This window comes from Colobus angolensis, unplaced genomic scaffold, assembly GCF_000951035.1.
Source record: "Colobus angolensis palliatus isolate OR3802 unplaced genomic scaffold, Cang.pa_1.0 Scaffold431, whole genome shotgun sequence".
Classification (NCBI taxonomy): domain Eukaryota; kingdom Metazoa; phylum Chordata; class Mammalia; order Primates; family Cercopithecidae; genus Colobus; species Colobus angolensis.
This window is the reverse complement of record NW_012117722.1, coordinates 1,717,434-1,745,275: the sequence shown is the minus strand read 5'-3', so window position 1 is coordinate 1,745,275 and position 27,842 is coordinate 1,717,434. Positions and strand designations below refer to the sequence as shown.

The 27,842-nt window shown below is 37.7% G+C and overlaps 1 protein-coding gene across 2 annotated transcripts in view; it reads left to right on the top strand.

Moving 5' to 3' along the window:
* The window catches only part of SMAP1 (small ArfGAP 1), a 197,196-nt gene that overhangs the window by 100,620 nt on the left and 68,734 nt on the right, over window positions 1–27,842 (top strand). For both annotated transcript variants that reach the window (XM_011957035.1, XM_011957034.1), the window contains exons 4-6: window positions 7,446–7,521; window positions 19,593–19,673; window positions 27,661–27,741. In XM_011957035.1, coding sequence (XP_011812425.1) covers window positions 7,446–7,521; window positions 19,593–19,673; window positions 27,661–27,741 — 238 coding nt within the window. The remainder of the gene's footprint in view (window positions 1–7,445; window positions 7,522–19,592; window positions 19,674–27,660; window positions 27,742–27,842) is intronic.

The following is a 27,842-nucleotide window of genomic DNA, read 5'->3' as shown; positions in this document are numbered from 1 at the left end:
GAAACTTGCTAAAGCCTCCAGACTTTCCCTCCTGTGTCAGGTCACTTGAGTATTATTTAATGATGGTAGTCTGAGTAAAATCAGTGCTGCCACATTTAAGTCTTGATTGCCTTTGAAAATAGATAGGGTTATTATAATTTGGCACTCTTTGCAGCTAGCTTGTAAGATCTAGGTGAAGATTTCAACTTTTCATTACTTGGTATGATTTATACTAGGCTTTTGGATTAACTGTATTTGCTGTTGTTACCTCAAGCATTCTTATTCAATTTTTCACACTAAATGTTACTCCTTTTTACAAATTATGGTCATGTTTATGTGAGGTGTTGATCTTTATTGTTCATATGGTTGTCAGACTTGTTTAAAGAGGGTCTTTGTCTAACATGTTTCAGCTAGATGATTACTTATGTTAAGAGTATAAGATGACAATTCTTGGAGTGTGAGACTAGTTCCCATATCTTATGTAATCTGTAGCCTTCAAAAAAATTACCTTGGTTAATATAACACAACACTTTTCATTGTTTTAATTATGAAACACTGTAATTTGGAGGTTTTGTAGGGGGAGGTTGGTAAGAAAACCAGCTTGCCTTTCTCTCTCCCTCCCTCCAGTCTTTCGTTTCATCTATCCATCTTTCTAAAGCTCATTGCTCTTTGAAAAGCCTAACATTTCTGTACTTTTATAGATATAAATATAGTTGTCTTATCCCTAGAGCAAGTATAACCAAACTGAGTTAAACTCGTATAATATGGGACCTCACTGCATTCTTAACAAGATTTGTCACTTTTTAAAAAGCTTTGCAATTTACAAAAGTTATGCAAAAGCTGCTGTGAAAGTGTAATTTCTCATGTGGGATGTGGTTAATTATAGGCTTCATGTCCTAGTGCATGACAAATGATAAAGCTTTACATTAAGCTTTTTATTATTAGGATATTTTGTCTTATCTAAAAAACTTTAATTACTTCTGTTCCATGAGATCTATTGTGCACCAAAGCTAATCAGCAGTTCTCCTTTGAGCTTTTCAAAGTTTTACTGCTGTCAGTGCTGTGTGTCTGAAACTGGAAGATTTTGTTCTTTGGGAGTAGATATTAATTTAATTGTCTTTCAAATGGTATATTTTTAAAGAAAAAAATCTTAAAATATATAAATACATGTTAAAAGCTAAAGCATATAATAATATTGGAATTTTTCTGGGCTTGTATAGTACCAATTGTTAGTTTTGAGGACAGGGAGAATTAGGGGTGCTGTACTGAGTGCTTTACAACTGTAGACTTGGGGAAGATTCTGGGATAATTTGGTATTATTTAGTAAGTCCCAAATTAATACTTGAACTGTTATTGTGATAGTGTATTTCTTACCTGATTCCCTGAAAATATTATTGTTCTGTTTCTAATTTTTTGAGTTGTATTGTTGATCTATGTCAGTATAATTAAGTCCTTACATCTCAAATGACTTCTGGAGACTGTAAAATGAAGATAAATAGTTCCTGATCTCCAAATTCATTGGTTCTTTTGTTGTTGTTTCTCATTTACTCATCTGTTTAAACTTAATGGTATACAAGCCATCTTAGCCCTCAATACAGTAATTCTGTTTCCTCTTGCTACCATGGACCCTATCTTTTAAGTGATTTGCCTATCAGAATACCTTTGTCATAATAAGAGCTAAAACTTAAATAACACTATGTACCATACACTATTTTAGTTGTTTAGATATTATTGGCTTATTTAATTCTTATAATAATCCTATGAGATGATACTGGTATTATCCCCATTTTAAAAGTGATGAAACTGAGGCATCAAAGTATATAAAAATAAAACTAAATTCGTATATTAAATTCTTACTCTTAGATACTAAGTGTTTTATGTATGTCTTAATCTTCAAACTCTTGACAACCTTGTGAAGTGAGTATTACTATCTTTTTTACGTATCTAGGTACAGGTTCAATAGATTAGCTAACTTGAAGGTCACAATCACTGCTGGGGAAATAATAAGTGCCTACCTGTACTGGAAATGAGGCTGTACATTGGAGACTATCTTCTTTGGGAATGTCAACATATAATGCAAAACTATGGTAAAAATTTCCTTCAGAAATCCTTAGATTGTTTATGATGACAGTTTACAGATGCATGTCTCCCTATTAATCCATTTGGCTGTTCTTTGCCCTCTAGCATTGAATAGAATTCAGGAATCAGTAACTACAGGCCTGTGAGCTAGCTGCCTGTTTTTGTAAATAAGGTTTTATTAGAACCCAGCCATGTACATTCATTTATGAATGTTCTGTGATCGCTTTGGAGAGCTATAAAGGGACAGTTGAGTAATTGAAACATAGACCAACTGTCCCACAAAGCCTAAAACATTTACTTTCCGGGCCTTCAAGGAAAAGTTTGCTAACCTATGGGATAAATAACTGTTTCTTTAGGTGAACTACCAGTACAGAATTGGCTTGCATTTGGGACCTTGTACAAAAATACATAAGGATGGTGTGAGACATTCTTGTTCTAGGAGGCACGTAGGAACTGAGCGCAACCAAAGATACAGCATGTTTTCCAAACTAGATTTCTTCCTTGGGTGACTCCCATGGAATTTAGAAATTCACTTTGTAGTGTACTTAGATTGCCTTTTAAAAGTATAAAAAGTGATCTTATGTTAATAATTAGGAAGATTCCAGTAAATTCTTCTACCCTAATGCTTTATTTCTATATCTTTAAAAAACACTATGTACCAAACATACCAACTGTGGCTTCTTTTTTTTTCTTTTTTTTTTTTTTTTTGAGACGGAGTCTCGCTCTGTCGCCCAAACTGGAGTGCAGTGGCCGGATCTCAGCTCACTGCAAGCTCCGCCTTTTGGGTTCACGCCATTCTCCTGCCTCAGCCTCCCGAGTAGCTGGGACTACAGGCGCCCGCCACCTCGCCCGGCTAGTTTTTTTGTATTTTTTAGTAGAGACGGGATTTCACCGTGTTAGCCAGGATGGTCTCGATCTCCTGACCTCGTGATCCGCCCGTCTCGGCCTCCCAAAGTGCTGGGATTACAGGCTTGAGCCACCGCGCCCGGCCAACTGTGGCTTCTTACAATTTTTTTAAAATGTATACTTCTTAGAGATAATTTCTGAAAGGGTTTCTTATTGTAAACAGAAATGAGACTGTCAACTGCATTTGAATTATTTATATAAAATACATTAAATATCAATTAAGATTTCACAGATATCTGTTATTTTGGAAAATTCACAGCAACATACAATTTTACCAGATGTTAGTATTGTACTCAACTCCAGAAGATTGAATACTTAACATACTTAACTTTCACAAACTCGGTATTTGTAAAACCATCATAGTATTCTACATAGGAATACCTTGTTTTATCGCATGTTGCTTTATTTGCACTATACAGATACTACCTTTTTTTTTGTTTTCTTTTACAAATTGAACGTTTGGGGCAACCCTATGCAAAGCAAGTCTATGGGAGCCATATTTTTCAACAACACATGTTTACTTCAGGTCTCCATGTCACGTTTTGGTAATTCTTACAGTGTCTCAAACTTTTTTATAATTAGTATATCTTTATGGTGATTTGTCATCAGTGATCTTTGATGTTACTGTTGTAATTGTTTCAGAGCACTGTGAACTGCACCAGTGTAAGGTGGCAAATGTTATAACAAAATTATAACATAAATACCTGGTTTTCATTAATTTATAAAAGTTTGCGTTCTGACTACACTGATAACTGTTCCCTTTCTTCTTTTCCTCTGCACTCCCTATTCTGTGAGATGCAACATTAACACCTACAGTAATCTCCAAGTGTTCTAGTAAAAGAAAGAGTCTCACCTTGCTCATTTTAAATCAAAAAGCTGTAATAGAAATGATTAAGCTAGTGAGGAAGGCGTGTGGAAAGCCAAAATAGGCTGAAAGCTAGGCCTATTGCACCAAATAGCCAAGTTGTGAATGCAGAGGAAAAATTCTTGAAGGAAACTAAAAAGTACTACTCTAGTAAACACATGAATAATAAAAAAACAAAACAGCCTTTTTGCCGATTGGAGAAAGTTGGAGTGGTTTGGATAGAAGTTCAAACCAGCCACAACATTTCCTTAAGCCAAAGTCTAATCCTTAACAAAGCTTTAACTCTCTTCAGTTCTGCGAAGACTGAGAGCGATAAGGAAGCCTCAGATGAAAAATTTGAAGCTAGCATAGGTTGAGTCATGAGTTTTTTTGTGTTTTTGTTTTGTCTGTTTTTTTGACAGGTTCTCACTGTGTCACCCAGGCTGGAATGCATTGGGGCAGTCAACTCACTGCAGCCTCTGTCTCCTGGGCTCAAGCAATCGTCCTGCCTCAGCCTCCCGAGTAGCTGGAACTACACATGCACACCACCATGTCCAGCTAATTTTTTTTTTTTTTCATAAAGATGGGGCTTGCTATATTGCCCAGGCTGTTCTGGAACTCCCAGGCTTAAGTAATCCTCCTGCCTTACCCTCTCAAAGTGCTGGAATTACAGATAGGAGCCACTGTTCGCAGCCTGGTTTATGAAGTTTAAGAAAAGCCATCTGCAGAACATAAAAATCAAGATGAAAGAGCAAGTTATCCAGAAGATGTAACTAAGATAATTGATGAAGGTGACTACACTAAACAACACATTTTTAATAGAGGCTAAACAGCCTTCTGTTGGAAGAAGATGCAATCCATACTGGAGAAGTGAAGTCAGTGCCTGGCTTCAAAGCTTCAAGACAGGAAGCTTTCTTGTTAGGAAAATGCAGCTGATGACTTTTGAAAATCCTAAGGCCCTTAAGAATTAAGCTACATCTATTCTGCCTGTGCTGTCTAAATGGAACAACAAAGCCTGGGTGAAAGCACATCTGTTTATGGCATGGTTGCTGAATACATTAAGCCCATTGTTGAGACCTGCTGCGCAGAAAGAAGGATTTTTTTTTTTTCCAAAATATTACTGCTCATTGACAATGCTCCTAGTAACCCAAGAGCTCTGATAGAGATATACAAACATGTCGCTTCATGCCTGTCAATACAACATCTGTTCTGCAGCCCATGAATAAAGGAGTAGTTTTACTTCCAAGTGTTTTTGTTCTGTTTTTGATTTTGAGACAGGGTCTCACTCCATTGCCCAGGCTGGAGTGCAGTAGTGTGATCATTGTTCACTGCAGCCCTGACTTTCCAGGCTCAGATGATCCTTCCACCTTAGCCTCCTGAGTTGGGACTATAGGCACGCAACCACCATACCAAGCTGATTTTTGTGTTTTTTTTGTAGAGATGGAATTTTGCCATGTTGCCAGGCTGGTCTTGAACTCCTCGGCTCAAGTGATCAGCCCACCTGGGCCTCCCAAAGTGCTGGCATTACAGGCAAGAGCCATTGTGCCCAGCCAGAAAACTTGTCTTTATAAACAACATCCAGTTATTCCTCTTAATAAATGGAATGTTTAGATTTTCTGTCCAACTTGCGTCCCAGGCCCACTGTGAGTGTTTTCATAATGCCCCAATTCTTTTCGTATCCACCATATAGAGCCTCACTTAATGTCTTTGATAGATTCTTAGAAACCACAACTTTAAGCAAAATGACATGTAATGAAACCAGTTTTACCCTGGGCTAGTTAATATAAACAAGAGTTAAGTTCCTATGGCATATTTCTGGTCACAAATATATCACATTTCTAAATAAAGACCTGTAACATGTCTAATACCAAAGGTTGAAATAAAGGTAAGTTATATACATACATTTAAGAAAGATTAATAAAAACAAGTGAGATATTTATTTACCCAGTTTTTAGTGAATCAGTGAGTGATAGTCATAGTCATGGGGGGGTGGGTCAAATCAAGGAATAAATGTTTGTAAAGCAAAAATTGTAATGAGCACCTCCTACCATCATGAAGTTGAAAAACAATAACAAATATGATGGACTTGCTGAGCGCTTTCTTACTACATCATTTATTTATTGTGCATTTGTATGATTGTATACTTGACACATTTTTTTTTTTTATAATATTTTTGTATACATTTATTCATTCATTTTTCAGCCTGCTTACTCCAGGTTAGGGTTGCTGGTAGCTGGAGCCTATCCCAGCTGCTCAGGTTACAAGGTGGGAACCAATCTTGGAAAGGACACCATTCTATTGCGGGGTACACTTACATACACCCACACTCATTAATTCTGGGCCATTTAGACATGTGAAATAACCTGAAGTGCATATCTTGGGGATATGAGATGAAACTTGAGTACCCAGAGAAAACCCAAGTAGATAGGGGAAAATTCGCAAAGTCTACACAGACAGTGGCTCGGCTAGATTAATTTTTTTGTCTCATCAGTGTCATAACAAAACAACATTATTCTGGGACCTGTTGTGTGGTCTGTCAACCCTTTCTATTATCTGTTTCCTCAACTGTCAGTTTAAAAGGCTTTTTTTTTTTTAACTTTTTATTCATGGTTATTGACTGAAACTGTATTGTATTACTGCCCAGGTAACTTTTCCTTTGAATAGAATGATCCCCTTAACTTGGGGATCCACAGAGACATTATATTTCAGTGTGATTAGTTTTTTTTTTTTTTCTGTAATTCTGTGTGTTTTATGCATTGAAAAGAATTATCAGAAAGGAGTCCTCAGGCTTTACCTAAGTACCAGAGGAGCTCATGTCACTAAAGAGGTTAAGAACCCCTGATGTGAGAATTTCCATTTCAGTGGAATATGACAAGTGGTAAGAGAAGTTACCGATGCCACGTAACTCTAAACACTCAATCCCAGTATAAATTACTCACTCTGTTAGCAAGTCAGATGAGTCCAGACAACTTCAAGAAATTAAAGACTAACCTTGGCTCTAGCTTCTTGACTTTCCCATTTTTCAACTTTGCAAGGATAAAATTGGCCACTGTTCTTCTGATACATATGGAATCCTATATGATGTGCCCAGAGACAGCATATATAGTGGAAAAGAGCATAGATTTTGGAATCACAAGTGCCTAGTCTTTCCAAGTTGCTGATTCTTCATCTATGATATGGAACTAATAATTTGCACTTTAGTGGGGTGTGGGAGGAATTAACCCGAAGCGTGTACAGTGTATATATATAGTGCACAATGTCTGGCTCAGTATGGGTACTTGCATAGATGTTAATTTCTTTACTTATACTAAAAACCCCAAATGAACCTGAATTGAATTTAAAGTTTGGTGATGAAGTGATAGTGGTGGTGGTGATGTAGGAATTAAGAATTGTCATTTACTTTTCTTTCTAGAATTAGTTTGGATGATTTTTGTTCAGTGAGAAAATTTCCTGAAAGAGGTAGACTTCTTTGGGAGAAAGAAAAGTAGTTTACAGAATGTAGTTGCAGAAATAATGTGAAAGAGAGCACAGACTGAGGAGTAGGAAAATTAGAGTCCCAACTTTGTGGAGAGGAGTGAATAAAGGGAAGTGTACATATCACTGAATTCATGCTTTTCCTTAAGTTATCTGTTTCCAGAGCAGTGGAATTTTTCATCAGAGATAAATATGAAAAGAAGAAATACTACGATAAAAATGCCATAGCTATTACAAATGTAAGTAAAACCTTCATCTCTCATCAATTGTTTGTTGACTAGATCTCAAACTTTTAGCATGCAATACAGCTTACTTTATTTATTGTGAAAATATACTAGTTGTATATATTTACATTTGAATATTAGAACTTTTTTGGTTATATAATGTTGAGCTCTTGCGGAACAGAACTCTTGATTTAGAAAGGAGCATATTCTAAATCTAATAACCACTCACATGGCATTTAATTGAGTTGATTTTTGAAATTTGCAAAAAGCTAGAACGACTAATTGAAAATGGTGGGAGAGAAAATTTTTTCCCTAGATTCTAGAAATGTATGAAAAAGAAAAAAGGCAAATACATCTTCCTCTAAGGGCTTTCTTTGGTTGGTCTGTTGAGAAATGAAACCAGTAGCCCAGGAATATATTAAAACATGGCATTTACATTTGTTATTAGCAAGCATTTTGATACTTATAATAGTTGAGTCTTTACAGTAGTAATCAAATACCATCAGGTACCCATAACAACGTTTCAGTCAATGACAGAGCAGAGTACGTATACAATGTTGGTCCTATAACTTTATAATCCCTTATTTTTACTGTACTCTATGTTTAGATATGCCTACATACACCGATACTTACCATTGTGTTAGAATCGCCTACAGTATTCACTATAGTAACATGCTGTACAGGTTTGTAACCTAGGAGTAATAGATGTTACCATGTTACCTAAGTGTGCAGTAGGTTGTACCATCTAGGTTTGTATGAGCACACTCTATGATGTTTGCACGATGATGCTGTCATGTAATGATACGTTTCTCAGAATGTATCCCAGTTGTTAAATGACACAGGACTGTTATGTTTTATCAGCTGTTTCTTTTTAGTTTAAAAAAATTTTTCTCATCCAAGTTAATTATAGTCTAAGGCTAATTGCCTTTATTGTTGAAATCATGTTTTTGGAATTTGATTCCTAGATTGATAAGCTATAAACCAGTTAATCTTTTGGTGAAGTCATCCATCAAGCAATTTAGAGACAATGGAAATAGATTCGTCTCATTTTTCCTACAAACTGGTTTACTATTTGGCCCATATGGAGAAGCAATATATTAAAAATTCAGTCAAATCCTGAGAAAGTTAGGATATTTTAATATGCTATCTTTGGCCTTAACAAAATCTTGTTTAAAAAGTTTTTAAGTATCAGCTTAATATGGTAGCTCATGCCTATAATCCCAGCACTTTGGGAGGCCAAGGTGATAAGATCGTTTGAACCCAGGAGTTCAAGACCAGGCTGCTGGACAACATAGTGAGACCCTATCTCTTTTTTAAAAAAAATTTTTTTTGACTGGGCATGGTGGCTCATGCCTGTAATCCCAGCACTTTGGGAGGCCGAGGCAGGTGGATTTGAGATCAGCCTGTCCAACATGGTGAAACCCTGTCTCTACTAAAAATACAAAAATTAGCCAGGCCCGGTGGTGCATGCCTGTAATCCCAGCTCCTTGGGAGGCTGAGGCAGAAGAATTGCTTGCATCCAGGAGGCAGAGGTTGCAGTGAGCCAAGATTGTGCTCCTGCACTCCAGTCTGGGCAACACAGTGAGACTCTGTGTCAAAAAAAAAAAAAATTAAGTTTTTAAATATCATTAGTGTGTATTTTAGAGCAAAGATATCCTTGTGTGTAGCATTGGAGCTGCATTTACAGTGGATATAAGAGAGGAAATCTGTTGAAGGATTGATTAAAAATTAACGGTATTGAGAATATTTATAATATCTATAAAATTAAGGCCACTGTAAGCATTGAGGGGGGGAAAGGGCTAACTTAAAAGTGTAATGCATTTTCATATGAAATATTAAGAAATCATTTTAGTTTATTTTAGAGAACATACTGTTTTATATTAAACACTTTTATAATATAAATTTTAAAATTATATTTGTAATATGTTTCTTTTCTTAGCAATAATTAGGAAATTATTTTTACATGGTAATGTAAAAGATAGTTTTATTTTGGGATGGTAGCTGTTACTGATTTGGGTTTTTTTTTCCCCCTTCAAGGTGTAATAATGGTATGCTTAGTTTTAAGAATTCCTTCATTTATAAGATATATGGTAGAATAAAACACTTGGAGATTAAATGTCATGATACCTAACACTTTCAAGTGGTTTGGTGAAACCTAGCAGCTTTGTGTGTTTGTGTCTGTAGAGAGAGAACAAATATGGCATAATGTTAGTATTTGACTAATATTAGTGATGTTTATAGAGGTATTCACTTAACAGTTTCCATTTTTTTTGTAGGCTTGAGAGTAAAAATTTTAAGGTAAAAGTTTGTTTACCTCAGTATTTACTCCTGAGTTTATAGTACTATTGAAATGAAAATGCAGAAAGATTTACAAAAGTCACAATAAACCCAAGGGAAAATGTATTCCACCTATTCTAATATAAACAAAATAATAAATACGTTTATATTGTAGCAGATTTAAAGTATTTCTTCCTCTTTCATGGTGATCAGTGAGCAAGTAACTAATCTTATGTATTCCTGAGAATTGCATATTTCTGTTCAGTGTTTCATCTTCAGTAATAGATTGAGCACTCATCCAAATAAATTTGGATCACTTATTATGCTCGCAATCTCCTAGGATACCAAAACAAAGAGGACCTGATTGTTAGAGACATTTATCATAGTGGAGATAGGAACAGATTTTAAAAAATAAAAGTACCTTATACCTAAGGTATTCCAGGAGTACTAGAGTACTTAAGGGGTATCCACAGAGAGGCATTTATCATTTCTTCTTCTTCTTCTTCTTCTTCTTTTTTTTTTTTTTTTGAGACAGAGTCTCACTCTGTTGCCAGGCTGGAGTGCAGTGGCACGATTTTTGCTCACTGCAACCTCCGCCTTGCGAGTTCAAGCAATTCTTCTGCCTCAGCCTCCCAAGTAGTTGGGACTATAGGCGTGCTGCCACACCCAGCTAATTTTTGTATTTTTAGTAGAGACGGGGTTTTGCCATGTTGGCCAGGATGGTCTTGATCTCTTGACCTCGTGATCCGCCCACCTCGATCTCTCAAAGTGCTGGAATTACAGGCGTGAGTCACCGCACCCTGCCGACATTTATCATTTCTTTGTATTGGGAACATTCAGTGTCTTCTAACTTTTTGAAAATATATACTAAATTATCGTTAGCCGTACTCACCCTACAATACTACAGAACACTAGATCGTGCTCCTCCTATCTAGCTGTAATGTCACATCTGTTAAAAATTTCTCCCCATCCTTTCCTCTCCCTTACCCTTTAACGTCCACAGTTCTTCCCTCTGCTTCCATGAGTTCCATTTTTCTTAGCTCACACAGAAGAATGAGAACACGTGGCATTTATCCTTCCGTACCTGACTTATTTCACTTAGCATAGTGGCCCCTGGGGTTATCCATCTTGCTGTGAATGATAGGATTTCATTCTTTTTATGGCTGAATAGTATTTCATTGTGTATATATATCACACTTTAAAAATCTGTTCATCTATTGATGGAAATTTAGGTTAATTCTGTGTCTTGGCTATTGTGAATAGAGCTGCAGTAAACATGGGGGTTCAGGTATCTTTGATATGCTAATTTCCTTTCATACAGATAAATGCCCTGTACTGGGATTGCTGGCTTGTATGGTAATTCTGTTTTTAATTTTTTGAGAAACCTCCATACTGTCCATAGTGGTTGTACTAATTTACATTCCCACCAACAGTGTCTAAGAGTTTTGTTTTCTCTGCATCCTCTCCAGTATCTATCCTTTTGATAATAAACCATTCTAACTGTGGTGAGATATCTTATTTTGGTTTTGATTTGCATTTCTCTGATGATTATTGATTTGACCTTTTTTTATATACTTGTTGGCCATTTTTGTGTCTTTTGAGAAATGTCTATTCAGATCTTTTGCCTGTTAGCCTTTTTTTTTTCTTTTTGCTGTTGTTCGAGTTCCTTGTATATTATGGATGTTAGTTTCTTGTCAGATGAGCAGTTTGCTAATATTTTCTCTTATTTTACAGATTGTCTCTTCACTCTGTTAATTGTCTCCTTTGCCATGCAGCTTTTTAGTTTGATGTAGTCCATTTTTCTATTTTTGGTTTTGTTGCCTGTGCTTTTGAAGTTTTATTCATAAGATCTTTGCCTAGACCAGTGTTTCCTGTGTTTTCCTCTACCAGTTTTATAGTTTTGGGTCTCCTATTTAAGTCTTTATTATTAATTTTCTTTTTTTTTTTTTTGAGATGGAGTCTCGCTGTGTCGCCCAGGCTAGATAGAGTGCAGTGTTGCAATCTCAGCTCCCTGCAACCTCCGCCTCTGGGTTCAAGTGATTCTCCTGCCTCAGTCTTCCAAATAGCTGGCATTACAGGTGTGTGCCACCAGGTCTGGCTAATTTTGTGTTTTTGTTAGAGATAGGGTTTTGCCATGTTGGCCAGGCTGGTCTTGAACTCCTGGCCTCGAGTGATCCCCCTGCCTTGGGCTCCCAAAGTGCTGGGATTACAGGCATGAGCCATCACACCCAACTAAGTCTTTAATCTATTTTTAATAATTTTTAATTTTTGTGGGTGTATAGTAAGTGTATATATTTATGGGAGACATGAGATGTTTTAATACAGGCATGGAATGTGTAAAAATCACATAATGTAAAATGGGACATCTTCCCCCTCAAATTTGAATATTATGTTATTATGTTGAATAAGAGTGGCGAAAGTGGGTATCCTTGTCTTATTTCTGTTCTTAGAAGAGAAGTTTTCAGCTTTTCCCCATTCAGTATGGTGTTAGCTATGTGTTTGTCATATATGACGTTTATTATGTTGAGGTATGTTCCTTTATGCCTAATTTGTTGAGAATGTTGATCGTGAGAGATGTCGAATTTTATGAAATTCTTTTTCTGTATCTATTGAAAAGATGATAAGGTTTTTGTCCTTCATTCTGTTGATGTAATATATCACATTATTGATTTGTATATGTTAAACCATTTATACATTTTTGGGATAAATCCCAGCTGATCATGAGCACATTGTGTGGGCACGTGCAGTGGATGTCATAGGACCCAGATGAGTTAATCCTCAAGCCCCTGGTTGGGTCATGTGGGCGGTGGTGGCTGTGGCTATGTGGGAGGGTTCTTGGGTCCCCAGGTGGAGGGTGCCAACCACAGTGACAGTCTGAGTACGTCGGTTGTTAGGGCCCTGGGCAGTCCATGCTGGTGTTGGTGGCAGCAGCTCTGAGTCGGCCTATTCTCAGGCGTCTAGGAGGTCTTTCCAGATATATATGGTGGCCATGGAGTACCTCTAACCAGGCCCTTTCTTGGGTCCCTGGGCTGGGTGTGTGGGCACTGACAGTGATAGGGGTAAGCTATTCCTCAGTCCTGTCCACTGCACAGCAATGTGTGTGGATGGTGGCCAGCCGGGCCAGTCAGTTCTCATGCTGTCCCTGGGCAGCATGTGCAGGTACTTGCATTGGCGTTCCAGGCAGTGTACGTGGATACACAATGGCTCTGCTCCTAGAAGGGGCAGGGACACTGTCTGTGGTGGCAGTCCCAGGCAGGTGGCTCTCAGGTCTGGAGAGCACATGCTTCAGCTCCTTATATCCTGGAGCAGACTCCTTGATGTGCTAGACTGCCTCTTCTCCAGGGTGTAGGCTTCTGCAGGACTCAGGTGCCAGAGACTTGACTACACTGCTGAGTCTAGCTGGTGTTCTGATGCTGAGGCCTTCCAGGAAGATGTCAAGTGCATTGGGAGATCCCAGGGATGTCAAGATGCTGGGAGTATGGGCTTCAGGGCTGGATGTAGTCTAGTGTTGGCGGTACTGTCAAAATGGCACTGTGCAGCAGCAGCTTGGTCCCAGTGGGTGGGTGAGATCTAGCATGAATTCTCTCTGGGATAGTGTAGTTGTGTGGACTCCATGCAGCTCCTTATACTATGTTCAGGGCCTGTGAGGGCTGAAGGAGTCTCCTGTAGCTAAGATTGTAGGGGCTCTGATGGGAATGTGGACTGTTAGGGATTTTTGCTTACCTTGCCACTATGATGGGGAGTCCTTCCTGGCTTCTAGCCAATCTTGGCTAACTGCATTGCTTCCCTGTTGTTGCTGCCATTTCGAGTTTCTCTGCCTCTGAGCTTCCTTGTCTCTTCTCTACTGAGTCCTGTTGTTCTCCCCTAGTGCTCTATTCAATGTGTTGAATAGAGCATGTTGAATAGAACTGCGTATGTGAGGGATCCAGGTTGTGTGCTCCATGTGAGAATGTATTGCCTGATTATCCGAGGTAGAGCTGAAGCAGTGGTGGTAGTGCTGGGGAATGGCTACAAACACAGATCAACATCGGGAGAGAGGTTTGACTGCACAGAGACCATGATAAATCAGTTGCATGCAGACTCATATCAAAACCCTATCATTGAGCAGTAAGTGACAATTAAGCTGCATCTGGTGGCAGGCTTTATAGTGGCAAGTGAGTTGATGTACTTCAATTGTACAACTGCATCTGGTGGCAGGCTTTAAGTCAGAATCTGACATTTGCTTTAGTCCACACATGGCCCACTCATTATTTGATTTACCACAGTCCTGTCCACAATCATAGGGCTGGTGTTGTATGAGTGGGAATTTTAGTGGCTGTCAGAATTCTGCCTACTGTGGTCATATAGAATGAGTCTACCTCCCTTGTCCTACCTGATTTCATTGGGTGATAGGGGAATTTGAAACACTTTGCAGAAATTTGTCCTGTTGGCCAGGCATGGTGGCTCACGTCTGTCATCCCAGCACTTTAGGAGGCTGAAGTGGGAGGATCGCTTGAGTCCAGGAGTTTGAGACCAGTTTGGGTTACATGGCAAGACCCTGTCTCTACAAAAAATAATAATAAATTAGCTGGGCGTGGTGGAGTGTGCCTGTAGTTTCAATTACTCGGGAGACTGAGGTGAGAGAATTGCTTGAGCCCAGGAGGTTGAGGCTTCAGTGAGCTGTGATAACACCGCTGTACTACAACCTGGGCAACAGAGTTAAGACCCTATTTCAAAAAAGAGAAAGAGAAATCTGTCCTGTCTTCCTCCCCTTGCTCACTTACCAGTAGTGAATCACAGTGGGAAGCTAAGTATTTTAAGTGAGTTTAGGAGATACAAGAGGACTTAGGTAGAGGAGGCTGAACTGCCACATAATTTGCTCTTTTCCTCCAGCAGTTTTTCTCTCTCCCCCTGCCCCATCCTGTCTCTGTGTCTCTTCAGCTAGTGAGTTGAGATTAATGTAAAAGAACAGGGTTTCTGCCTGATTTGCTTTGTTACTTCTTTTCATTACAATTTGCTTCCTCTTCTGTGGAACAGGGATGTCATAGTGTCTGAATTTCATAGTATTGCTGCAAGAATTAAGATAAAGTATACTCTATTCTTAGTAGGGTGCCTAGCACATAACTGCTTGTAATACAAGCTATTGTGATGGCAGCAAATGACTGTAATAGGTAGATAATTAAGAAAAATGAATACTCAAACTTAATTTTAAGAGTATATCATTGGAAAAATCTTGGCTTGAGTTCTGTTTCATTAATCTCTCCACATTTTAATCAGCCCCTTAATTATGGGACACCCCAATAGAGCAAGTGAAGGACTTAAATTTTTTTTTAAGTTTTCCAGAATTCTAACTGACTTGGCCAAAGATTTTAAAATTCAAATATTAAATATTAAGATTTAGGCTTCTTCTATACACTTGGTAGCTATGGTTACTTGGTTAAGTTTTCAGTGTCTTTTAATCCTCCTACTGATGAGTTTCATTGATGTGTTTTTTATGGGTTATGTACTAATTTAGTAAATGTGTATGTTTTCAGCTTTTTCAATCCAAGTCATGCCATGGAATGTAAAAGACATTGGAAATCATATATTTAAAATGATTCCAAGACTTCTGAAAAACTTGAGCTTCGTGGTGTACTAAAAGCTCATGAGATAGCCATTCAAGAATTGCTGTGATAAAATTTCTACTTAGAAAACATATCCAGGAATTTCCAAAATGAGATTGAAGGAATCCATTGCCAACAATTAGTCTATAAGATGTTTTTCAGTGACTGCATCTTTCTCAGTGTTTTGGACCACAGATTTAATTTTCATAGCATTATTCTGTTTAAAAGGGTGGTAGTAGCAAATATTTCAAAAAATTCATCAAGAAAATTTTAAACATTATGCTTTATGGCCTTCAATTACTTTATACCTTTTCAAAGGGTGTTTGTTCACCTTATTCTTGTAGATGGGAGTCGGGAACTTGTTTTGCATGGTCAGTTTTCTTTTGCATGAGGACAATTGTAGTGTTCTGGGAGTTTTTTCACATATAGGTTACTTTGATGGTGGCCTAGCGAAGAACATCTGAGCTTAAGAATAATCGAAGGAAGGACTGTTAAACTCATTTTATTTCTGAAGAAAACTCATTTTATTTCTGAAGAATGTCTTTACTGGATTTCTACCGCATGTTATCTCATGGATAGAAGGGGTGGGTGGGAGTTGGGAAGGACATTTAAATATGACTACTGAATTCACTGACACCACCAATTTGCAGCAAAGTTTTCTAAGGTCAGAGCCTTGTGCTCTATCTGAATAAAAGTACTAGGAGCCAGTGAAATGGAATTAATATCTAGTTACAAAATAAATTCTAAATTTGAAAGTAAATATGGATAACTTCTGTGGGATTTCAGAAAAGTATGTTAGCAAGCCAATCAACTTTCAGAGAGCAGTTGCTGAGATTGAGCCTCCTTTTGGTTCTCCTTCTGAGATGCTTTCTTCCTCCTCTTTTCCTGTAACAGTTGAAAATATTTATTGAGACCTGTTGAATGTCAGGTACTAAAGATGGTGAACAGAATAAAATTAATATCTGCCTCAGATAACTTTAGTTGAACAAAGAATACTGATAAGTAACTAGATCTTTATAAGACAACATGTGATAAAATTTACATAATAGGGAAATATTATAAGAGGAAATATTACTCCAGGCTCTATAGAGAGATCAAGGAATACTTTGAATAGTTCCCAGAGGAGGCAGTGTTAACTCAAAATTAAAGGATGGGTAGGAACTAATAGAAGCATGGGTTTCTGAAGCGGAGGGACTAGCAAGAGGAAAGGCCCCTAGAGTTCAGAGAAGCAAACTAGAGAACCAGAAGGAGTCGTATATGGCTGGGCAGAGTGTATATGAATGTAGCCAGAGGAGGGAAGAATATGGAGGTAAGGTAGATGACACTTGTGGCCTGATTAAGGAGTTTGGACTCTGTCCTTATACAATGTATATATAAACTATTCAGACCTTCTAAGCAGTGATATGTGGTGGTCAGGTTTACTTCGAGAATGACATGGTATGCAGAATGGATTTGGAGAGGAGCAAGATATGGGGCAAGGAGACCAGTTAGGAGGACTAATCCAGAAGATGGATATTGGTGATTTCCTACTAGAGATTTAGAAAGAAGTCTCGAGTATCTAGCTTTTCGTGTCTCTGTATTTATTTTCTCCTTTTCACTGCCCTTTTTCTTCCCTCATCTACCCCTATTCTGTACTGTCACTTGCTTCCAGTTGTCAATATGTTGATTTCTGTTTATTCTTTGCTCACATAATGTATATTACCCTGCTAATATGACTTTAAAGAGTAACTTTATTGAAATATAATTCATATATAATAAAAGGTAGATATTTTAAGGTACAGATCAATGAATATTTACAAATACATATCCTTGTGTAACCATTACCACCACAATCAAGATATAGAAACTTTTCGTCACTCCTGAAGGTTTCTTTGTGCCTCTTGCTAGTCAGCCCCCAACCATGGCCTTGGTGACTGATCTGTTTTTTTTTTTAATCACCATAGATTGTATTTTCTAGAGTTTTATATGAGTGGTTTCATACACTGTGTATTCTTCTGTGTCTTTTTTCTTCTATTATGTTTGTGATTTGTTATCGATTCACTTGTTCATCTGTCCATTGACTTTTCAGATGTTTTTCTTCTTAAGTAAGTTTGTTTTCTTTCTCAACTGGAATGTGGTATTAAAGCATTTATTCTTTTTCTTTCTTTTTTTTTTTTTTGTATTAAAATGTGATGCGCATCTGTAATCCCAGCTATTCGGGAGGCTGAGAGGCAGGAGGATTGCTTGAGTCCAGGAGTTTGAGTCCAGCCTGGGTAACATAGAAAGACTCTGTCTCAAAAAACAAACAAAAAAAACTGATTAAAATAAAAAAGGTTTTTACTTGAGCCCAGGATTCAAGGTTATAGTGAGCTATGATCTTCACACCATACTCCAGCCTGGGTGACAGAGCAAGACCCTGTCTGAAATTTTTTGTTGTTGTTAAATTACTGATATTTATTGAATAGAATTTTATATTCCTGCTACTGAGTTTTAAAAGTGGCCACATCAGCTTATCATCTTCTCAAATGGAGGACAAGCCCTTTTATAATGAATTATCTTGCTGCTTTCTAAGGATTAGTAGCTTTTGACATACTCAATGGCCGTGTTGTCTTTTTATATTTTTGTTCTGCTTTTCATGAGCTTAGGCAAAGAGGTTTTTATGATACAGCTATCTTCTTAAGTGATCTTATGGCTTTTTATTTTTATTTTTATTTTTATTTTTGAGACAGAGTCTTATTCTGTCTCCCAGCCAGGAGTGCAGAGGCGTGATCTTGGCTCAGTGTAACCTCCGCCTCCCAGGTTCAAGTGATTCTCCTGCCTTAGCCTTCCAAGTAGCTGGGATTACAGGCATGCATCACCACACCTGGCTAATTTTGTATTTTTAGTAGAGACAGGGTTCACCATGTTGGCCAGGCTGGGCTCGAACTCCAGACCTCAAGTGATTTGCCTGCCTTGGCCTCCCAAAGTTCTTTATTCTTATTTTCTATATGAAGTAGTAATTAAAGATTTCTAGTAAGTAAATATCCAATAGGGCAAACCAGTTTTAAACCAGGCTTTCAGGCTCGGCCTTGACTTTTTTTTTAATGCAAGATCTACATTTTCTTGCGTTGTTTATTTTCTCTCCTGTGTAACTTGCATTAATATTCATTAAGTGGCTAGCTTACACAGTTAGAGCCAACAGCGAGCAAGCAAGGAAAAGAAAATTCCCTAAAGTTTATAGTCTTGTGTTGTGATTCGAGAATTACTGCCATAAATAACTTAATAACAAGCAGATTGAGGGAGAACTTGTCATCTTGAAATGTTATTTTGACATTACATAATGACCTATCTGTAATAGCACCTTTAGTTTTAAAAATTCCTCATAGGCACTATTGATATGATAGGGCAATATAGAGAGGTCAGTTTTATGGCCTCAAAGATCTATGCATTTTGTAAATGTATTTCAGTTACATTTTGGCAGTAAAGAGAGCAGGAAGATAATGCTTCCATTAAAGTGATCAACTACGCATGTAGAAATTGGGCAGTAAGATGTGTGAAAAAAGCTTTTAGATGAAACCCATTTTCGTGTATAAATTGCCTGTGCTGCATATATAACTGTCTCATAATGCTTTGGGGTAATTCAGCAAGTATAGCACTGGAAATGGTGTTTGCCTGCTGATCTTAAAGAAGGAAGTGTATAAATTGCTTTATAATAAGTCTGCTGCTCAGCTGTTATATTACATTAATCCACTCTTTTTTTCCTAGCTTTTCTTCTATTTTCTTAAACAGTTGATTAAAATTTTAATTAACTTTTACTATTTCAGTTCTATTTTATTTTTCATTCTTAAAAGTTATTATAAGTAAAAACAAAAACCCATTTTTGCTCTTCTACTACTTGGGACAGTGTGTCTTCATGTTTCAGAGCATTTGTATTTCAATAGTCACATTAACTAAAGATGAACTGTGAGAGAAGCTTAATTATTTTCCATATACTTTTGGTATGATCTTATCTGACTACATTTTAAGTTTTATATCCTAGTAAAATCCATTTTAAATCGTTTATTATTCAGTACTAAACCCTTTTATAAATTTCAAACTGAAATTTTTAAAAAGCAGTACTTATTTCTTGATGCATCATTTTTATTAACATGTCTCTTAAGTGCTTCTATATCTCAAAAATATACAGAGTTTTTTTTCTTTCCTGTGCCTGTCAATTCTCATTACTTTCTTTTTGTTTTTTCTTCCTCACTTTTCACCTGCACTCCACAGATTTCCTCCTCTGATGCTCCTCTTCAGCCTTTGGTATCCTCTCCTTCTCTGCAAGCTGCTGTTGACAAAAATAAATTGGAGGTATGGTAATGTTTTAACCAGCTGCGTTATGTAGTGTTAAATGGTAAATTAACTTCCTTTTGCAGTGTGTCATTCGGGACCACTATAATAGTTCCTTATATTTTGAATGATCCCTAGAATTAAAACAGCAATTTCTAGAATTTTTTTATACCACAGCTATGATTAAGGAACTTTGAATCTATATTTAATTTCAGAATAACTGATTTATTGGTGCCATGGCTATATCTCAACAGTTAAGAAGCAATTAGTTTTTTGTTGTTGTGCCCATTACTATCTTATATTTCCAGGAACTTTAAAAAAAAAAAAACAAAAAAACCTTTTCTTTCTGTGATTCTGTTGTTAAAAGCACTTAAACAAGGTTAATGCCAAGTTTCTTTTTTAAGCAATAGTAAACACCATACAGATAAAACGTGGGTATTATGGGATCATGAGTTCAGAATCATCAATGATAACTGTTAGAATGCATTTTGGGTAGAAGTGGTTGGGGTGCATATACTACCACTGTGTATTTTTAAAGTCATCCCTACAAATATTTGAGAGTTTTAATTTCTTTTGACTCTTTACCTATTTTTTTTTTGTTACATTGGCCTTAATAAATTAGTTCCAGGCATTCTTTGAACTATCATTTTTTCCCATAGACATGGGATAAATGATAAATGGTTGGCTGATGTGTGGTATACGAAGACAAGATATAGCCCCTGCCCTCCAGGAGCTTACAGTCTAAGGCAAGAAAACAGATAACTCTACAGCAGTTTATAATACAATATATTATGGGCTGTGATTGAAGTACGCTTACTGTACTGCAGTTACTACAGGAGACATCATTTTGATGCATCTTATGCTCTGAATAAGCATTAGATACAAGGAAGGATTAAGAAGAATTCCAAATAGGGAAACTAGCTTGTGAAAAAACATATGGGGAAAGTAGAGTGTTTGGGGAGTTGCAAAGCAGAATGGCATAACTGAAATATGAGTAGAACGGCCAGGCTCCTCTGTTTCTCATGAAGGAGCCTTCTCGTGAGCCCACTGAAGGAGTTTGATTCTGAAGGCTCGGGCACTTTAATGACGAGTTTTAAGCATTGTGGGGCGAGTGTGACAGGATCAGATTTTCGTGTTGTAACACTGCAGGCTCCATGGGGAGTGAATTTTGTGGTGATGGGTGAGGAAAAGAGTTAACCTATTATTCTAATCCAGGTGTAAAATGAGGGGGACATGCTTCAAAGTAGTAACAGGGAATGTAAAAGAGAATGTAATTTTTAAAATTTATTTTTTTTGAGATGGAGTCTTGCTCTGTTGCCAGGCTGAACTGCAGTGGTGTGATCTGGGCTCACTGCAACCTCCATCTCCAGGTTCAAGCGGTTCTCCTGCCTCAACCTCATGAGTAGCTGGGACTACAGGTGCGCACCACCACGCCCAGCTAATTTTTGTATTTTTAGTAGAGACGGGATTTTGCCATGTTGGCCAGGATGGTCTCGATCTCTTGGCCTTGTGATCTGCCCACCTCAGACTCCCAAAGCGTTGGGATTACAGGTGTAAGCCACCGTGCCCGGCCAAGAGACTGTAATTTTGAGAGGTCTTAAGAAGGTACAGTCCATGGGGTTTAGTAATTGATGTCTTGTGGAGGTGCTTTGGGAAGCCTTGTGACTTCCAGCTTCTATCTTGAGCATCTTAGTAGATGATGGTGCCAATTAGTGAGATAAGGATACAAGCTGAAAAGAAGGAACAGGTTTGAGCAGAAAAGGAAAGAGGTGAATTAAAAGTTGGATGTGTTAAGTATGAGGTCACTGTGAAACATTGAGGTTATTTAGTAGGTGGTTGGATATACAGGTCTAGGTCCAGGGAAAAGAAAAGGGGAGGCGAGTAGTGAGAGAGAGAGAGCACTTAAAAATTTGTGAAACTATGTCTTTTATTTGTTTATTTGTTTATTTATTTATTTATTTGAGACGGAATTTCGCTCTTGCCCAGTTTGGAGTACAATGGTGCGATCTCGGCTTATTGCAGCCTCCCACTGCAACCTCCGCCTCCTGGGTTCAAGCAGTTCTCCTGCCTCAGCCTCCCGAGTAGCTGGGATTACAGGCATGTGCCACCACACATGACTAATTATGTAATTTTAGTAGAGATAGGGTTTCTCCATGTTGGTCAAGCTGGTCCCGAACTCCTGACCTCAAGTGATCCACCCACCTCAGCCTCCCAAAGTGCTGGGATTATAGGTGTGAGCCACCACACCTAGCCCTATGTCTTTATTTAAATAACTCAAGTATAGTTTGATTATAATGAACCCAGTATGTACTTACCTCCATCTTTTTGGACTTGAATGTTTAACCAGTTTTCTTGCACAGGAGGTCAGCTGTTTCACTATGTCACTTGTGCATTTAACCACCAGGTTTCAAGAACTACTATTTTAAAATACAAAACACTGCAGTATTTTGTTCTTGCTGAGAAAATAGTTTAAAACAAATTAGGTTTTCACAGTACTCTTAGATCTTTTAGCAGCTTTTGATTCTATGGATGGGAGTCATCTGTGGGTCAAACTGCATGATGAGTTTAGAGGCCATTCTGTTAATACTGCTTCAAAGCCTGTCTCCTAATACCACTGCCAGAATCAGAGTAGGTGACAGCTGTATTTTTATTATTTTTATTATACTTTAAGTTCTAGGATACATGTGCACAACATGCAGGTTTGATACATAGGTATACATGTGCCATATTGGTTTGCTGCACCCATCAACTGGTCATTTACATTAGGTATTTCTCTTAATGCTATCCCTCCGCCAACCCCCCAACCCCCGACAGACCCAGTGTGTGGTGTTCCCTGCCCTGTGTCCAAGTGATGTCATTATTCAGTTCCCACCTATGAGTGAGAACATGCAGTGTTTGGTTTTCTGTCCTTGTGATAGTTTGCTGAGGATGATGGTTTCTAGCTTCATCCATGTCCCTGCAAAGGACATGAACTCATCCTTTTTTATGGCTGTGTAGTATTCCATGGTGTATGTGTGCCACATTTTCTTAATCCAGTCTATCATTGGTGGACATTTGGGTTGGTTCCAAGTCTTTGCTATTGTGAATAGTGCCGCAATAAACATACGCGTGCATGTGTCTTGACAGCTGTATTTTTACAGCTGAATTCCAGTATTAAAGAGTATCAAGTCATGCTCTCCTTCTAGTAAATGTAGCTAGCAAATTTGATTTGTTTTTAGTGATTTCATATGTGCCCACTAATCGCGGTGATTAGGAAGTCAAACTTCTACTCATGACGCAATGGCCTTCTTGAGAAATAACTGTCTTCACCTGTGCTGGCTGCTCTAACCATATACCATAGATTGAGTAGCTTATAAACAACAAAAATTTACTTCTCACAGTTCCAGAGGCTGGAAAGACAAAGATCAAGTCTCCTGCAGATTCTGTGTCTCATGAAGGGTCCACTTTCTAGTTCTTGAAATGGTGCATCTTTGTGCCCTCATATAGTGGGAAAGGGCCGGAAATCTCTCTGGGGCCTTTTTAATAAGGGTGTGAATCCTATTCATGAAGGTTTCATCCTCATGACTTAATCACTTCCCAAAGCCCCACCTCCTAATAATATCACATTGGGGATTAGGTTTTAACATGTGAATTTTAGGATGGACACAAACATTCAAACCATAGCAATGACTAATACCTCTGAGAGGTTCGGAAGCAACTCATTCTCAACATATTTTTCTTTTCTTTTTTTTTTTTTGAGACAGAGTTTGCTCCTGTCGCCCAGGCTGGAGAGCAGTGGTACAGTCTCAGCTCACTGCAACCTCTGCCTCCTAGGTTCAAGTGATTCTCCTGCCTCAGCCTCCCAAGTAGCTGGGATTACAGGTGCCCACCACCATGCCCAGCTAATTTTTGTATTTTTAGTAGAGACAGGGTTTCACCATGTTGATCAGGCTGGTCTCGAACTTCTGATCTCAGGTGATCCGACTGCCTCGGCCTCCTGAAGTGCTGGGATTACAGGCATGAGCCACCATGCCTGGCCTCTTTCTCAACATATTACTGAAACTGTTCTATCACATTGCTTTCTGCACCATAGTTTACTAAGAATATATAGAAAATATTTTATATATAAAATTTTTCACATCCTATTTATTCTTTACTTATAAAATGGGGATAATATTTCTAACTTCATAAAGTTGTTGTGAGGATTAAAAGAGCCAGAACAGTGTCTGTCACGTAGTAAGGGTTCAGAAAGTATTAGCTGTTACAGTAAGGAATAATAACAGCAACAATAAATAGCAAAGCTTCAGTGGACCACAGTGAGTAGTGAGACTTCCAAGTTTGGGCTCCATAGTCCCTCAGTCCTACCACTAGCTTTGATTAACTGTGTTGCTTTGGGCATTACTTCTTTTTTGTTTCTTCATTTGTAAGATGCCAGTAGGTAAAGTTTTTATTGCAGAAAATTGTTGCAAAGATTACATTAGACAGTAAGGTACTTATCAACTGGCCCATGAGAGGCACTTAATAAGTGGTAGTTGTGGGCCGGGCACGGTGGCTCACGCCTGTAATCCCAGCACTTTGAGAGGCTGAGGCAGGCGGATCACGAGGTCAGGAGATCGAGACCATTCTGGCTAACACGGTGAAACCCCGTCTCTACTGAAAATACAAAAAATTAGCCAGTCATGGTGGCAGGTGCCTGTAGTCCCAGGTACTCGGGAGGCTGAGGCAGGAGGATGGTGTGAACCTGGAAGGCGGAGCTTACAGTGAGCCGAGATCCTGCCACTGCGCTCCAGCCTGGGTGACAGAGTGAGACTCCGTCTCAAAAAAAAAAAAAAAAAAAAAAAGTGATAGTTGTGTTTTGGAAATGAAGGTTTCGATTTGGGAAATGGTTGAGTCAGCAATAGGTAATGTTTCTAGTTATCCTTAAAGGGTTAGATCTTCCTTATTTCCAGTGTAAAGCCCAGGCACTTGAGTAGATATGAAGATCTTTTTTGAGAGTTATCCCAACTTTCTAGATGGTCTCTTCTGTCTGTGCTAGACTATGTTAATATCCTTAATGTTCAAGGGAAAATGTCACTTTTGACATATGCTCTTCTGGTAACTAAAGCATATAGATTCTTCAGGTTTTAGCACAAGTTCAACTTTATGTTGACTTTTATCCTGTTCCTGAAAAACATTATTAAAACATAATTTTAAATAATCCTAGTCTAAAGGAGCCTGAGATACAAACTGTCCAGATTCTGGAAATTCTATCCATGTATTCTCCTTTTGTTGCAAAGCAATATACCAATAGTTTGTTAGCTTTGTCCTCTACTTAAATGCTTTCACTAATTGGTGAATTACTATTACAACACTCATTGCCTTTTATTAATGGGTAATAAAACAAAAGGTTGAAAAGAGAAATGCATTAGAATTTCCTTGTTCTTAAAATTGCAGTTGAAGACGTTGCTTATTCATGACCCAGATATAAAGATCTTTGCTATGAATTTCTTTTAAAATTTTGAACTAAGATGAAACTTTTTCCTTTCCTCTTTTTAAAATCACACAACAAACACTAAAATTTTAATGCGCTATATTTGTGTAGTGCTTTATAGTTTGCAGAGTTGCTTTCTAGGTTCTTAATGCCTTTCATTTTTTCTTTTTAGTGCTGAAATGCACATTAAATATATATCTAGTTTAATACTTACAAGACTATCACTGTGTAATGTATATTGAAACTCAACGTTATTACCACTTTGAAAGCTCCCATGTGACTCTTCCTAAATAACCTCATCCCTTCTCCTTAAAGGTAATTAACATCCTGATTTTTATCATCATTGTCTTTATTTTTTGCTTTTTGAAATAGTTTTATACTAGTGTGTACCCTCTCCAACATCATACTTTTGCCTGTTTTTGAACTTTATATGAATGTTGCAAAGCACTTTGAACTTTTATTATTTCTCTCACATTATGGCCTAGGAATTGCCAGTATTATCTTTCCTGATTGACAAATGGCAGATTTAGACTGACAGAGGTTGCATCAGACACCATTTTAAAGGCATAGGTACAAATGCAGCCTTTAGGTATTTTGAGTAAGTTCTGCATGTTTATCATGCTGCCTTCCCTAGGTTCATCAGTTTGTCTTTTCTTTTTTTGCTGTCAGGAAACTAAGGACCAGATTAGTGTTTAGTTGCAGTAGACTTTCAGTTCTCAGTTTCTAGTCATCTCTTTCCTCTGAATGCCTTATGAATGCTCTTTGTTTAACCTCTTTTCATTTTCCTCTTTTGGCCCTTAAGATTTATTGTTGATACTTTTAATCATTAAGTTTTTAACATTATATCTAATCCTTATTGGAAATGCAAATTGTGACTATCATAATGCCATTTATACTTTACCTCTACTGCCTTACACTAGTCAGTTGGCTGTGGTCCCCAAGCACTATCTTGAACATTCTTTTTCTCATGAGAAAATCACTGTATTTGCCCCTTTTTTTGAAGCAAAATCTGTGATGATAGACTGAAGTATCGGGGGAACCCACCCCAATATTTCAACGTAGGTTCTTTCTATTTTTCCCTAAGTGTCAGCCGGCCTGAGAAATAAAGAGAAAGAGTACAAAGAGAGAAATTTTACAGCTGGGCCGCCAGGGGTGACATCATACATCATGGTAGGACAGTGATGCCCACCTGAGGCACAAAACCAGCAGGTTTTTATTAAGGACTTCAGAAGGGGAGGAGGTGTACAAACAGGGAGTAGGTCACAAAGATCACATACTTCAAAGGACAAAAAGGAGAACAAAGATCACATGCTTCTGAGGCCAATAAAGATCACAAGGCAAAGGTCAAAATCAAAAACTCCTGGTAAGGGTCTGTGTTCAGCTGTGTACATGTTGTCTTGATAAACATCTTAAACAACAGAAAACAGGGTTTGAGAGCAGCGAACCAGTCTGACCTCAAATTTATCAGGGAGTGGTTTTTTCCCCACCCTAATAAACCTGAGGGTACTGCAGGAGACCAGGGCATATTTCAGTCCTTATCTCAACCGCATAAGACAGATACTCCCAGAGGGGCTGTTTATAGACCTCCCCCCAGGAATGCAGTTCTCTTCCTAGAGTATTAATATCAATATTCCTTGCTAGGAAAAGAATTCAGTGATCTCTTCCCTACTTGCATGTCTGTTTATAGGCTCTCTGCAAGAAGAAAATTATGACTTTTTTTGCCCGACCCGACAGGCGGTCAGACCTTATGGTTGTCTTCCCTTGTTCCCTAAAATCGCTGTTATTCTGTTCTTTTTCAAGGTGCACTGATTTCATATTGTTCAGACACACATGTTTTACAATCAATTTGTACAGTTAACGCAGTCATCACAGTGGACCTGAGGTGATGTACATCCTCAGCTTACGAAGATAACAGGATTAAGAGATTAAAGTAAGGCAGGTGTAAGAAATTATAAGAGTATTATTAGGGAAGTGATAAATGTCCATGAAATCTTCACAATTTATGTTCCTCTGCCCTAGCTCCAGCTTGTGCCTCCGTTTGGGGTCCCTGACTTCCTGCAACACTGAAGATATTTTGTGATTAAAAAAAGTGGATTTTATAGTCTTCCCCTTATATTTACCTATTATAATTTATCTTTGTGTAATAAAGAAGTCTGTCCTATCACTTAGTTTTTTTTTTCTCATTCATAATTGAACTGCGTGATTGCTGTTAGGAAGTCGAACCTAATAGAAGGATATAGTGAGAATTTATTGAATGGAGAGCTCATTCATTTAAAACAAACACAAAACAAACCCTAATATATCAAAGAAGTTCTAAATTGTCTTAACTCTGTGCCTCTGTCTTAATTTTTTAACAGATATTCTTTGCTGTCATCAGCATATAACCTCAATGAGAATATGAATTTGCTATGTTTACTATTATATTTCAGTAGCACACAGATATTGTAATTACTGAATATTTCTACCTTTTTTAAATGATGACTCAAACTAATAAAAATGAGTCAAAAGTTGCCATTTTTTTAAAAAGTAAACTTATCAAAACTTTGGGCTGTGTTTTAGAAAGAAAAGGAAAAAAAAAAGGAAGAGAAAAAGAGAGAAAAGGAGCCAGAAAAGCCGGCAAAACCACTTACAACTGAAAAGGTAAAATTCTTTTTTAAATTATTTTATTTTATTATTTTATTATACTTTAAGTTCTAGGATACATGTGCACAACGTGCAGGTTTGTTACATATGTATACATG